This window comes from Berghia stephanieae, chromosome 1 (genome assembly GCF_034508935.2).
Source record: "Berghia stephanieae isolate SIO BIC M18660-M18661 chromosome 1, UCSD_Bste_1.3, whole genome shotgun sequence".
Classification (NCBI taxonomy): Eukaryota; Metazoa; Mollusca; class Gastropoda; order Nudibranchia; family Aeolidiidae; genus Berghia; species Berghia stephanieae.
The window spans coordinates 39,645,239-39,658,518 of NC_088360.1; the positions used below are offsets into that span (position 1 = coordinate 39,645,239).

The 13,280-nt window shown below is 34.0% G+C and overlaps 1 protein-coding gene across 1 annotated transcript in view; it reads right to left on the reverse strand.

Moving 5' to 3' along the window:
* Positions 1 to 4,766: 4,766 nt before the first annotated feature.
* The window catches only part of LOC144974223 (uncharacterized), a 38,898-nt gene continuing 30,384 nt past the window's right edge, over positions 4,767 to 13,280 (reverse strand). The window contains exon 4 of the mRNA XM_078917143.1: positions 4,767 to 5,466. Within this exon, the coding sequence (XP_078773269.1) occupies positions 4,912 to 5,466 (555 nt within the window). The 3' untranslated portion in view covers positions 4,767 to 4,911. The remainder of the gene's footprint in view (positions 5,467 to 13,280) is intronic.

Genomic DNA, 13,280 nt, shown 5'->3' on the forward strand with positions numbered 1-13,280 from the left:
TAATAATATATCACAATCAAAACATAACAAAAATTGGAATTGAGTGAGTTGAAAGTAGAGAAATATCAGTGGAAAGGTGGCCCGGGGGGTTGGGGGGGGGGGTAAAGTCAATAAGTAAATCTCAATACATTTACAATGAAACTTTCAATGATTCCTTACAAAGTATCATTCATTTTATCAAGTTGCGGCATGCAGTTATTATGATTTTTAAAAAAAAGTATTTGATCTTATAAAAGTAACAATGATAATATTATAGAGAAGTAATGATACAGAATAGTTTCGGAGAGATGTGTTGTAAATCAACATTAAAATTATTACTCTAACATCAATAGTAGAACGATAAAGTGTATCTTAATAAAAGAATTCACATGCCTATAGAAATGAGATAGACAAGAACAATAAAGTAAAATGCAATAGAACCTTAAATTTACTTTACAAAGGCAAATGATGACGTTTCTCTCCCATCCCCCCCCCCCCCCCCCTTGTATTAACAAAACATGATTTTAAAAAAGACACTAGACACAAATGGGAGATGAAAGGATGGCGTGACGTTGTTGGACAAAGTGGAAAGGGTAAACCTTCTATAACGTCCACGACATCATTTGTCTTTGTAAATTGACGCTTTATCCAATTGTTCTTAATAATTGTTAATTCCTTTTCCAGCTGTTAAAGCAGCAACATTTATGTTACGGTGACATGAGATAAAAATCTGTAAGATATTGTATTATATTATAGTGTAAAATTTTATATTAATTAATGTTTATCTAATGATTCGATTGAGAGGAAAATGGGAAGAAAAATAAAAAGGGGGGGGGGGGGAGGGAGAGAAATACGAAAAGGCAGAAAACACATACATACAAACAACCTAACACACACACACACACACACACACACAAACACACAAATATACACGTCGACAGGTTAAGTGAAAGAAAGAAAGAACGATGATTATGGTAATAATAATACTAATAATAATAATACTAATAATACTAATGATAATAATAATAATAATAATAATAATAATAATAATAATAGTAGTAGTAGTAGTAGTAGTAGTAGTAGTAGTAGTAGTAGTAGTAGTAGTAGTAGTAATGATAAGAATAATAATGATAATGATGATGATGTTGATAATGATGATGATAATAACAATGATAATAATGATAAAAATAGTAATACATAGCAATAATAATAATAATAATAATAATAATAATAATAATAATAATAATAATAATAATAATAATAATAATGATAATCACTATACGTTGTAACTCGCTTGCTTGCGGTGTAGAGTGGATGGATCTCAGTTATTATTCAATTCTCCCTTTGTCAATTTCACTGGAAAAGATCAGAATCCACTTCCCGAATTAACTTCTTTGATAAATTGCCGTGAAAAATCGAAGGGTAAATCCTCAATAGCTCTGAGTACCATTCTATTGTTTACATCATGATAAATCGACGACAGAAAATGCTTGCTGCATGCTTGAATGGAGAAACGAGAGAACAAGTCAATTGTCCTATTGATAACAATCAAGATGCTCTTTTGTTTTGGAAGTTTTATTTTATTTAATGATTATTTTTCTGATGGTTTTTGCTTATTTTTTAAATATGTTTTTTTAATGCTTTCGTGATCATTAGGATCAAACGATTAATGGGACGACTTGGATTCAGCATGAATCGATTGCAAGAACGAGAACTCGGAATCAAGGGACTTAAACGAATGATTTCCTTCAGACAATATCTCCACACCGGAAGTGGTGATGTGAAAATGCCGTAAATCATAGTTTTTATGCCAATTCAAACTCTTTCGAGTCTGAACAAAGCACTATATTACTCAATATGATTGTTAGAAATTTCTGTAGATCTTCTACGACGCGGAACGATTAATTGTATTGTTAGATCTTGTTGACACGAAGGTGGTAGAGTGACACATAACTTTAGTCATGGGCAATCTAGTATTGTTTTACTCTGTAAATATGCAGTGCAAAGACATGCGTCTGTTTGTGGCCTCCTTTGTGTCTTTTATATAAATGATTTTTCAACAATGTTACATCGGTGAATAACACTTACGAACAATACCTTTAAAAAAAATATTCAGTTATATTAATCGTCGAGATAGTGATATAATAATAATAATAATAATAATAATAATAATATAATAATAATAATAATAATAATAATAATATAAATAATATAATATAATAATAATAATAATAAATAATAATAATAATAATAATAATAATATAATAATAATAATAATAATAATAATAATAATAATAATAATAATAATAATAATATAATAATAATAATAATAATATAATAATAATAATAATAATAATAATAATAATAATAATAATAATAATAATAATAATAAGAAGAAAAGAAGAAGAAGAAGAAGAAGAAGAAGAAGAAGAAGAAGAAGAAGAAGAAGAAGAAGAAGAAGAAAAAGAAGAAAAAGAAGATGAAGACGAAGGTGAATAATAATAATAATAATAATAATAATAATAATAATAATAATAATAATAATAATAATAATATGATGATGATGATGATGATGATGATGATGATGATGATGATGATGATGATGATGATGATGATGATGACGACAACGACGACGATGATGATGATGATGATGATGATGATGATGATGATGATGATGATGATGATGATGATGATGATGATGATGCTCATCATCATCATCATCATCATCATCATAATAATAATAATAATAATAATAATAATAATAATATATAATAATAATAATAATATAATAATAATGATAATAATAATATATAATAATAATAAAAATAATAATAATAATAATAATAATAATAATAATAATAATAATAATAATAACAATAATAACGAACCCCCCGTCCTTCCAGCAATGATTAAATAGCTAGATTGTTTGATATGAAGGAAACTACTCGCAATTGTTAGATTCTGATCCAACGAGAAACAAGCAATGACATCCTGGGTATTGTGGGTCTGAGGGATCATTTTTTCTTTTAAACTTTTCCAAGTCAAAATAAAATGATTTGCTTTTTACACTGTATTGTAAATATTAATCATAATACAATATTATCTATCTTTCAGGGTTTATTCATCCAATTCTATCAGCACAATAATTGTCCAACCTAAAATGTATGAATTCATGGGATAAAATGAAAACAACTTTATGCAATATGATCCATCCAACATACAATAATATAATATTGAAGCCAAGAAATGAATTAGAACTAATAGGATGCACAAATTTCACCTCACAAAAAAACAGTGTGTTTCGTGAAACAATGTTAAAAATTATGACTTCAGGGGAATCTGCATGTAGCATTGCACTAAATTGAAAATGAAATTATACAGTAGTCGCTGGATTCTAGCACGCTCTCCGGAGAAGACACAAAGCGTGCTAGAGTCCGAGCGTTGCCCGTGCGGGAAAACCAATATAATATATAATATTCTCCAGCGTGTCGTATTGCAGAGCGTGCAGGAATTCAACGTGCTAGCGAGTACTGTACAGGAATTGTTTTTCTATGAATGATGACAAGGTGATTCGAAGTGTGAGATATGAATTGATTCAATGTAATCGATTGATTAAGAAGTCAGTACAGAATGAAACATCGATTTAAAAACAAACAAACAAACAAACAAAACAAAAAAGAAGAAATATCCATCTGGTATTTTAGGTAATATTAAGGGAATGCGTTTCTTACAGATTATGTCCCTTAGTTTTATACTAACATAATGAACACGTGGAAATAATATTTCAAAGAGCTCAAGGATTTCTTCGAGTGAACAAAAGACAGAAATCAAACAATACAGAGGAAAATTAGCCCCATAAATGCGATACTTATCCCATGTGAATGAAATCTCGTATTTTATGTTAGTCCCACAGATCAAGGGACTGAATTATAAAATAAGAAACGCGTTCACTCAATAGATGGATAATCACAGCTTTATATTACCAAATATTCAGTTCTCTTCCAACACTAATATTTCTGTTCTAATATCATATACGATAACTAAGGTGAAAAATTGTCGCAAATAATAGTTATAAGATCGGTAATATGAAGACTAAAAGCGTTTGAGTTTTTTTCTTTTTCATTCCCAAGTTTTAGTGTACGAATGCCACTGCGTGTTTTAGTTAATGATATGGCCGTTTGTGGTATGTATATATATATATATATATATATATATATATATATATATATATATATATATATATATATATATATGTACCTTTGACATACTTCACAGTAAAGCAGCCGCAACGCAGTTTTTCGAATAGTTTCTTTTTTCTCTACTCCTCCAAACAATGTTAGAACCTGTTACTGTTTCACGAATCACTCACAAGTATAGAGATTACTTAAAGATATCACGCATAAAAATTACATGTTATGTAAACTGAATCAATACTTTTGTTAAAAGTCGCTGTAAACTACATCAAACAGGATCAAACGATTCGTTGCCATTGACGACATCAAGTCATTAATAAGTAGATGAAAGGGTTTAAGTTTAGAAAAGAGTTATGATTTTTAAAATTAAAGAATATTATGTATTTGTCTCATAGTTGATTGAGTGTCTGGAGTATTCTTGAGTGAGTGGAAAAATCACAAATGATGCACAATGAAGTTTAATGGTTAAAAACGCCAAGACACTTATCGTTTAGATGATGCGTTTCCTCTACCAATCGCGGTAAATGCGCTGGGTCGTTGGTTAATCTTTAAAATGAGATCACCGTTTGCATTCTTTGTAAACTTATTGTCTACTCATTGTTAACCTTTGAGATTATGACAACATGTTTAACCCTGGAGCAAAATGTTGTCGGATGCGTAATATCGTATTGATATGAGTAATTTTGCAAGATTCCGCATTGAGGCTTTCTTTCAATTTCATTGAATTGTTCATTGACGTTCACGGGGAAAGTTCGGCATCAGAAAGGTCATTTTCGTTACTGTGTCGTGAGTCCACCTCTTCTCTCCTGGGGGTAATAATGTGGTTATCATGTAGAGGTGGGCGTGATGACAACATGTTGCTGATAGAGTGACGAGGTGGGATGTGTTTTACATTTGAACTGGACGAGTTTATCAAACCGACTGGGTAAAATGAGGATGAAGCTGATGATGGTTTTAATGGTGATGTCGATGTAATTGGCATGTTGAGTTTGTTGTTGATAACGTTGACTGGGATATTATCATTGTTGTCTATTGAAACTCGACTATTGTTGGGAGAAAGAGGTTCATCTTCGTCGCCCGAAGACCTGTCTTCTCCATCTACGCAAATGGAATCGTCTTCTTTATCGGATTCGTCTCCATCCTCACTGTATTTCCGGCCTCCTTCAGGGGTTGATTTTGGGGTCGAGTTAGCTGAAGAACCTCCGACACCATCCTGCCCAAGAGAACGTTTGTCAGCTGCCTCTAAATCACGCTTTTGCTTTCTCCATTTGGCTCGTCTGTTCTTGAACCACACCTGAAAGGAGGAGAAGAAAATTATTACTTTATTGATTAGATTGTATCAATATGCTGGGTTTTTTTTTTAGCATTATGAATATTTATAGCCATCAATAATGTGCAATGCCTCAATATTCCCCGTACCTCTATTTACGGCAAACGGAATCACAAGTCTATAAAAGATTATACCATTGAATACAACTGAAAGAAAAACTTAAGAGTTTAAAGAAAAACATTCAGGGGTATACAAAATAAAGTCGTTTGTCCAAAAAAAAAAAAAAATAAACCCAGAAAACTAATAATTGAAACAAAAACAAAACGGAAAAAAACAAACAAATAAAACAAATAACCAAAAGCATAACTTAAACAAGAGAACAAAGTACTGTATATGCAAAATTAAGCCAACAAACAAATACACACATACACACAGTTCTTCAGACTCTCAGAGCTCTTCAATGTTTACGATATAGATAGTATGAAGATGACGTCACTCAGGTCTTTGTTATTGTTTTTTGCCATCCGCGTTTATGAGTTATGCTCACTGAACTGTTTTAACCCGACTATAAACGTTCATGGATACACACAGTTTTGTGTGTTGGTCCGTTATACTTCCGGATGGCAATGTTATGAGCTTCTTAGCCAAGCGCATACTATCTATACAGCTCGCTTTGCTGAGTGTGCCATAACGAGGGGCATCCTTATACAATCAAAAACAAACAAACAAACAAACAAAAAATTAAAAGTACAAACAATCAAGCAAATAAATAAAGGGAAAAAAAAAACAACCCAATTAAATGGTGTTGATAAGCGGTGTGCACAATAATTCGAATTGCAATTCAGCGGAGTGAACAATATTATTACATTGTTCTTAAAAAAGGATTTGATGCCATTTAGTTCATAATGTGATCTATCTGGCCAAGTTAATTATTCATCATGACAGATTGCCTCCCTTTTAGTACAAAATCCCACACATATTCCAGGCTTTTTATAAATCGTATAAGCCTTCTCAACATAAAGGTACAAGTTTTCACTGTAAGGGTCGTTGTGTTCTAAATAATAATATGCTCTTTTCGTTGTTTAATTTGAGAAGGAGGGGGATGGGGGTGGCGGTAGTATTGTGGGAAGAAAAAAAAAGGGAAGGGGGGGGGGGGGGTCGGTTGCTTGCTTTGTTGGGGTTGTTTTTTTTTTCTGGGGTTTTTTTGTTGTTGTTGTTGTTGTTGACTTTTTAAACGTTTGTTGGTTGTTTTTGTTTGTTGTTTGTTTGGGTTTTTTTTTGGTGTGGGGAGGGCAGGAGGGGTGGTTGTTTTGTTTGTTTTTTTTTTTCCAAATGGTAGCATCAAAGAAGTGAATAAAATACCAGACACATCTCCTCTACTGGAAACCCATAACCGACTCTTTGATGTCTGTACCCACAAAACCGCAATCAGAGCATGGACTATGATTGGATAGTAATCACTGCATGTCTGTATAATTATGCTGTACGTGTATTTACTCCACATATTATACTCGACCCTGTCATATTATGACCCAACCTAGCCTATTTCATTTCAAAAGCGATAGCATAAATGACAATAAAAATAGGGGTGAAGCCACTGCTGTAATATAAAACTATGAAAGGATTATTTTTTTGGTGTGATTTACTGTTTAACAAAGAGAGAACAAATGTATTTAAAAACCCCGTGGACATAAATAATCATCGAAGTTGACCTTTATTTAAGTTTATGCTTTTTAAAAAAAAAGTTTTATTTCACTTCTTTTAGATAAAGATCAAGTGAATTTTTTCATTTTCTTTATTTTTTTTTTCTTCATGGTCTGGTACTCTGCTGTATTCTCGTTTTCTAATCTTAATGCCACACTTGTACTTGCTTCCCAATGTTTTCACTTTCATATCTGAAACTTCGACATAATAAAGTTTTTAGATTTTTTTTTTGTGTTTTTTTTTTTTTTGTAATGACTGACGCAAAAAGACATTAATATTAAAATATCATATTTCAAAAAGATTTGAGGTCTCATGTATGAGAATTTTTGACAAGATGAGGGTCATATCAATCGATCCATGTTTCAATAACTGTTCTTGACAACAACAAAAAAAAAAAAAGAAAGAAAAATGTATTTCTGTTGTTAATTAGTTTGCTTTTTGGGGAGGGGGGGGGAGGATTGTTTGTTTGTTGCTTTTTTGTGTGTTTTTTTTTAGTGCGACAGAATTGCGGAAATATTTATTTATTCTCTAATCTGAATAAGGAAAAATAATAATAAAAACAAAAACAAAACAACAACAATCTAATATCTCCATACCAAAAAATATACATGAAATAGCTTCTCAACATTGAATTATTTGATATCGATATCTTTCGTGTGGAAAATAACATCATTCCACGGTCTCATGTCCAATCTAATAACTAATGACAATCCTACTGACATAACCACTTCCTTCTTTTAAACAATCCAATGTTAAATAAGTAACAATACTCGTGAATATATGCTATTTCAAGACTAATGATCACATCTGTTAACATTGCCAGCATTGTGGCGGAGAGGGGAAGGTGAACGGGGGTGGAGGATAAAAAAAGCCAAATAAAGACCACCTATATAGAATAATAAGTGATGTAAAATAACCCAGCCACGGCATCGCAAGTCAATATAAAAAAATCAAATGTTAATAGTATAATAAAATGTGCATTTTCACCACACAAAAGATACACAAACACCGTCAAATTTATCGACTGAGCGGCTCCATAACCCAGAGACAGGCCTGCTAATAGCACCAGACACATTGTTCGACTCTCAATATTTACGACTATCTGTCTATTTTCTGATGCTCTATTTTTTTTAGTATTATCAAAAAAAGAACAATATGACTGTTCCGGAATTATTACCGAAATTCGTTTTATGCCATTGATGCTTGATCGGGTGAATAATATTAATTTGGTGGCTTAGAGCGCGATTCCACTAAGCTAAACGAATCCCGCTGCGTGCTTCGTGTCGTCTGGCGTCGCCGACGGAGGGGTAGGAGGTCCATTATACTTTTCCTGGAAGATCCAACGTCGCGTATCAAATCCGCCTTACTATTCATACGGACTTGACGGCGTACTTCATAAACCAATAATGATAATGTTTGATGTTGCATAATTTCAAGGCAATGATTTATGGTTAAGCAGTTCTTTCGGCGATAAAAGGAGCGTTCGTCGTCTCATCTTTGACAAACATTAGCAAGTTAACGATTACGTTTTTAACCTACAGCGATCGACGAACGACGTGGAAGAAACGAAGATCTGTCCCTTATAAGACTAAGGACAGATCCTCGTTTTCTTCCACGTCGTTCGTCGATCGATGTAGTTTGGGAACGCAATCGTTAACTTGCTAATAACAAGTTAACGATTACATTCCCCTACCCTAAACGATCGACCAGCGACGAGGAAGAAAACCAGGATTTGTCCTCAGACGTTGCGACACGACGCCCGGTGCGCGGGTTTAACTCCGGGTTTTCCCCTCGTCATCACGATAGTTTAGGTTCGGGGAATGTAATCGGTAACTTGCTAGTATCATTATCATCACCATCATCATCATCATCATCATCATCATCATCATCATATTATAACCAAAAAGTTATAAACATTTCGTAGCCGCATTGACAATGGTAATCGCATGCTCCCCAATCAACTACAACCACATATCACCACCACCACCACTACCACATAACCAACCAGCAGCAGCATCAGCACCACCACCATCATTATCACCACTTCAGTCATTAATCTTATCAGGAGCATCAGCAGACTCACTCCGAAGCCTGCATGCTACACTCAACAAACCACACATCATATGCATCTCTCTCATTTTCATTACTCTATACCACTCCACCATCAGACCATCACTTAACATTATATCTCTAAATCGTTCCTCATCAAACCAACCACTAATTCTCCAAGCACAGCGATTTCCTAATGCATGTCACCCTAGCAGCCCCGGGGTTAATCACAACAGACTTTCATTAATCCAAACCAGGACGGTATCAATGATAGTGGTCCCATTACAACTGAAGCCATGTCCAATTTCATTCATAACTCTATTGAAACGGACATGACCTCATACAATGAAACGAAGAGGAACAATGTTTGTGTATTGTTTAGACTCTAAATGCTTTGTTCTGATTATGATTATAAAGTGATGCCTGTTACCCCCCCCCCCCCCACCCTACTCCCTTCCAACTTCAAGAGTCAAAATTATTAGGTAAGGATTACTTCTATAATGGTTTTGTAACTCTGATACTTTGACATAAAATCACAACTTCTACAGTACCGTACTCCTCCTGCGTCAACTGCCGCTGATAGTATTACCTCTACTACTACTACTACTACTACTACTACTACTACTACTACTACTACTACTATTACTACTACTACTACTACTACTACTACTACTACTACTACTACTACTACTACTACTACTACTACTACTACTACACTGTTACTTATTTTGCTACAGCAACCACCTCCACAAAACCACACACTATTTACTTTTAACAGAATCCTCTCTTAACAGTATATGGATATCAAATAACAAAACAAAATGATAAAATAAGATATTAAAAAAACAACAACACTTGATCAACGTAACGTCAGTTTCAGCCCTACGATTACACTTATTTTGATCTTAAATTCCGAGCTTTCTTTTTATTTTCTTTCTTTCCATTATTCGTTGTAATTGTTGTGGAACTGCAACTGACTCTTCATTGGTGGAGGATGAAAGAACCAACCGACAATCTTTTTGGTGCGGAGATCAATATCGATAAGTAATTCTTTAATTCTGTTGTTGACTCCTCGCGTCGCTGGCTTCGTCAATTATGAATGGCTGCACATCATTATGGGCCATACCAGTATTCTCTCTACTCCCATCAGACCACACAAGACACAGCAAGACACACTCCAAAAACATGGGAACACACACACACACACACACACAAACACACACACACACACAGAGGACATTACCGTTGTAGTGTTGTTAAGGCTTATCAGATCAAACTTTGAGTACACTCACCTTTTGTGTACATTTTTATAAAGCATCTAACAGCTTATTTTAGAAAATCATTGGAAATCACATTATAAATTATTAAAGCCGAGTGCACCTAGTCACTCGTTTGTAATTGGCAATAACCAGGGAAATGTAGAATAAACAGATGTTGAATTCAATCCAAAGGAATGTTATTATAACGGATAGCTAAAGTTAATGTTTGAACAATGTGTTTGTGTGTGTGTGGGGGGGGGGGGGAGGAGGAAGGGGGGGGGGGAGGCTGGTATATATATGTGTATATTTGTGTGTGGCTGTATTGTGGAGATGCGGACTTAGACTCACTAATTGACCTCTATGGTAAGGCGTTTTGCAGTTTCCTTCCACCCAGCAGGTAACTGGGTCTGTTCGATCTAGCAGAAAGTACATTGGGGTAGACTCGTGACATAGCCGTAGCCAAAGGAAAGTGAGCTAGAACAATGACAAACTCCGGTATTTTGAGCCTTATGACTCTGATGGACAAGGTTGGTTTTTTATTATTTTTTTTGGGGGGGGGGGGGTTGTTGTCTTTTTCAATACAGAAAAGCAACGATAGTTACGCCCTACATATTAAATTTTGCTTATCTAATAAGACCACTTCTAAAACACTTTGATCGCATTGTAGTGTACACTACTCTTTATAAAATTCTCCATATTTAAAAGCTAGATATTTACAATACTGAAAAAAAAGTAAAGAGATGTCCATCTCTATTGAATTCATAAATGGCATTCATATTTTATTCTTCTAAGTTCAATTTTTATTGGCTCACCAGTCCAATCAGCAGTTATATAGCCGGGACTCAATTAAAACTGGCGGATAGTACGAATACACCAGCGTCCTATCCAAGAGATTGTAAGTAATTGTCACTGTCTGATTGACACAAGAGCAACTGGAATAAAATCTGACAAAATGAGACTTGCAATTATATAAGACTGGACTCTCATCTAGATATTTATTTATTTATATATTTATGTATTGATTGATTGATTGATTGATTGATTGATTGATTTAGGTTAGCTAAGGTGGAACGTTGCAAAATGCACGTACTTTTATAAAAACTGTTATTTTTTCAAAAGGCCTATTATTTGTCCCTACTTTATCATCTACGCTACATTAGTGAATTGACAATCAGGCCTTTATAAAAGCCAGACTGACAAATGAACAATGGTTTTTGCTGAAAGTCAAAAAACGTACAGACACTCATTCCAGTTTCCCCATTCACACCGACAACCTGCACGTTCACCGTGATCGATAAGCTGTTGATACGAGATCCCTTGTGTATAATTTTGTTTCAAACGGCTACAGTTTCAACATTGATGTTATTTAGGTAAAAAACCGTTAAGCAGTCGGTGATGCGTCAAAAATCGTGCAGTGATTTGGGCTTTAGATCTGTCAAGCCTACCACCCTGTACAAAAGAATGTTTTACGCATGCGCTGGAACCAATCTAGCAATAGAACATAACCGGAAGAACACGTGACTAAAAGTGGTAAGGACATCAGGTGAGTGAGTAACCGGAAGTGAATAATGATGTCATCACACACCTAGCGTGTTCAGTTGATGGGCAAATTAACACATTTTTGGAGCAAAAACAAATGTGAGGACATAAATCATTCACAGCAAAATTACTCGTACCGTATGTTGGGTAATCAGATATAATTGGAAGAAAATGTGAAGGAATTAATATAGACAAATCAAAATTTGAACGTCTCCCAATTTGCTACATCATCGATCACATATCCATATCAACAACGGTTTTAACTTTTTATTCCAATAAAATACAAGATGTTTAAATGTCATGAATTGCAATGGACGTTTAGTACAATAAATATCAAAAATATTTTTAAAGAAAGCAAACAACAACAACAACAAAAAAAAACAGTGACAAACTGTTGATTTCTCTTTCTTTCTCTGGTTATTTCAGAAACCATTTAACATGAGATCAACTTGGGTGTTCAAGACATGGAACAAGATATCTTTAAATGGTGCGGCTATGTGGTCTTGTGCTATGACACTTGCTCTCGGATCGGAAGATCCTGGATTCGAGCCTCGCTCGGCGCATAGTTGAGTCCTTGAAAAAGATTCTTTACTTTCATTCTCTCACCATACTCATGTGTAAAATGAGTACCTGGCCGTCTACAGCGGAAAAAAATTGTATTATCGCCTCACAGGCGCCATGTCTCGTTCTTCATGTTACGTGTTGCTGTTAGTCAGGGACCCTTTGTAAAACGCTTTGAGCACGTTTAGTGGATATTGCTCTATATAAAAGCTCTATTAAAAAAAAAAAAACAATTCTCAAGTCTAGGATATTTTTATAAATTGGTGACCATCTTAATCTATCGATTTATGAAGTAAAATTATCTGGCATAAATGAGAAATAAAGGCGTTTTGTTACTGCATTGCATTATAAGAGCAGTGTTTTTTAAATCCATGAATATACTGTATAGAATGTGAAGTAAAAGCGTAAATATTTAAAGTAGAATGATGTAGCATAGCACCGTATAGATGCCGTACTAATGTAGGTACACTGCAACTCATACATACAAAGTAGAATAGGTTTTTAAAATAACAAAACAAACCATAAAATATTAGAAAAAAAAAAAAAGAAAAATGATAATAAAACAAATCACGGTCGACCAGAACCATTGCATCCAACACGTTTATAAAGATTATCTTGATTGATTATCGGGAGAAATGTTCTATATTCAGACACAACCATTATCAGTCAAGGTGAGAACACCTGGTTAACAAGTACGCAAACACTTCTCCAAGACATTCTTTTTAA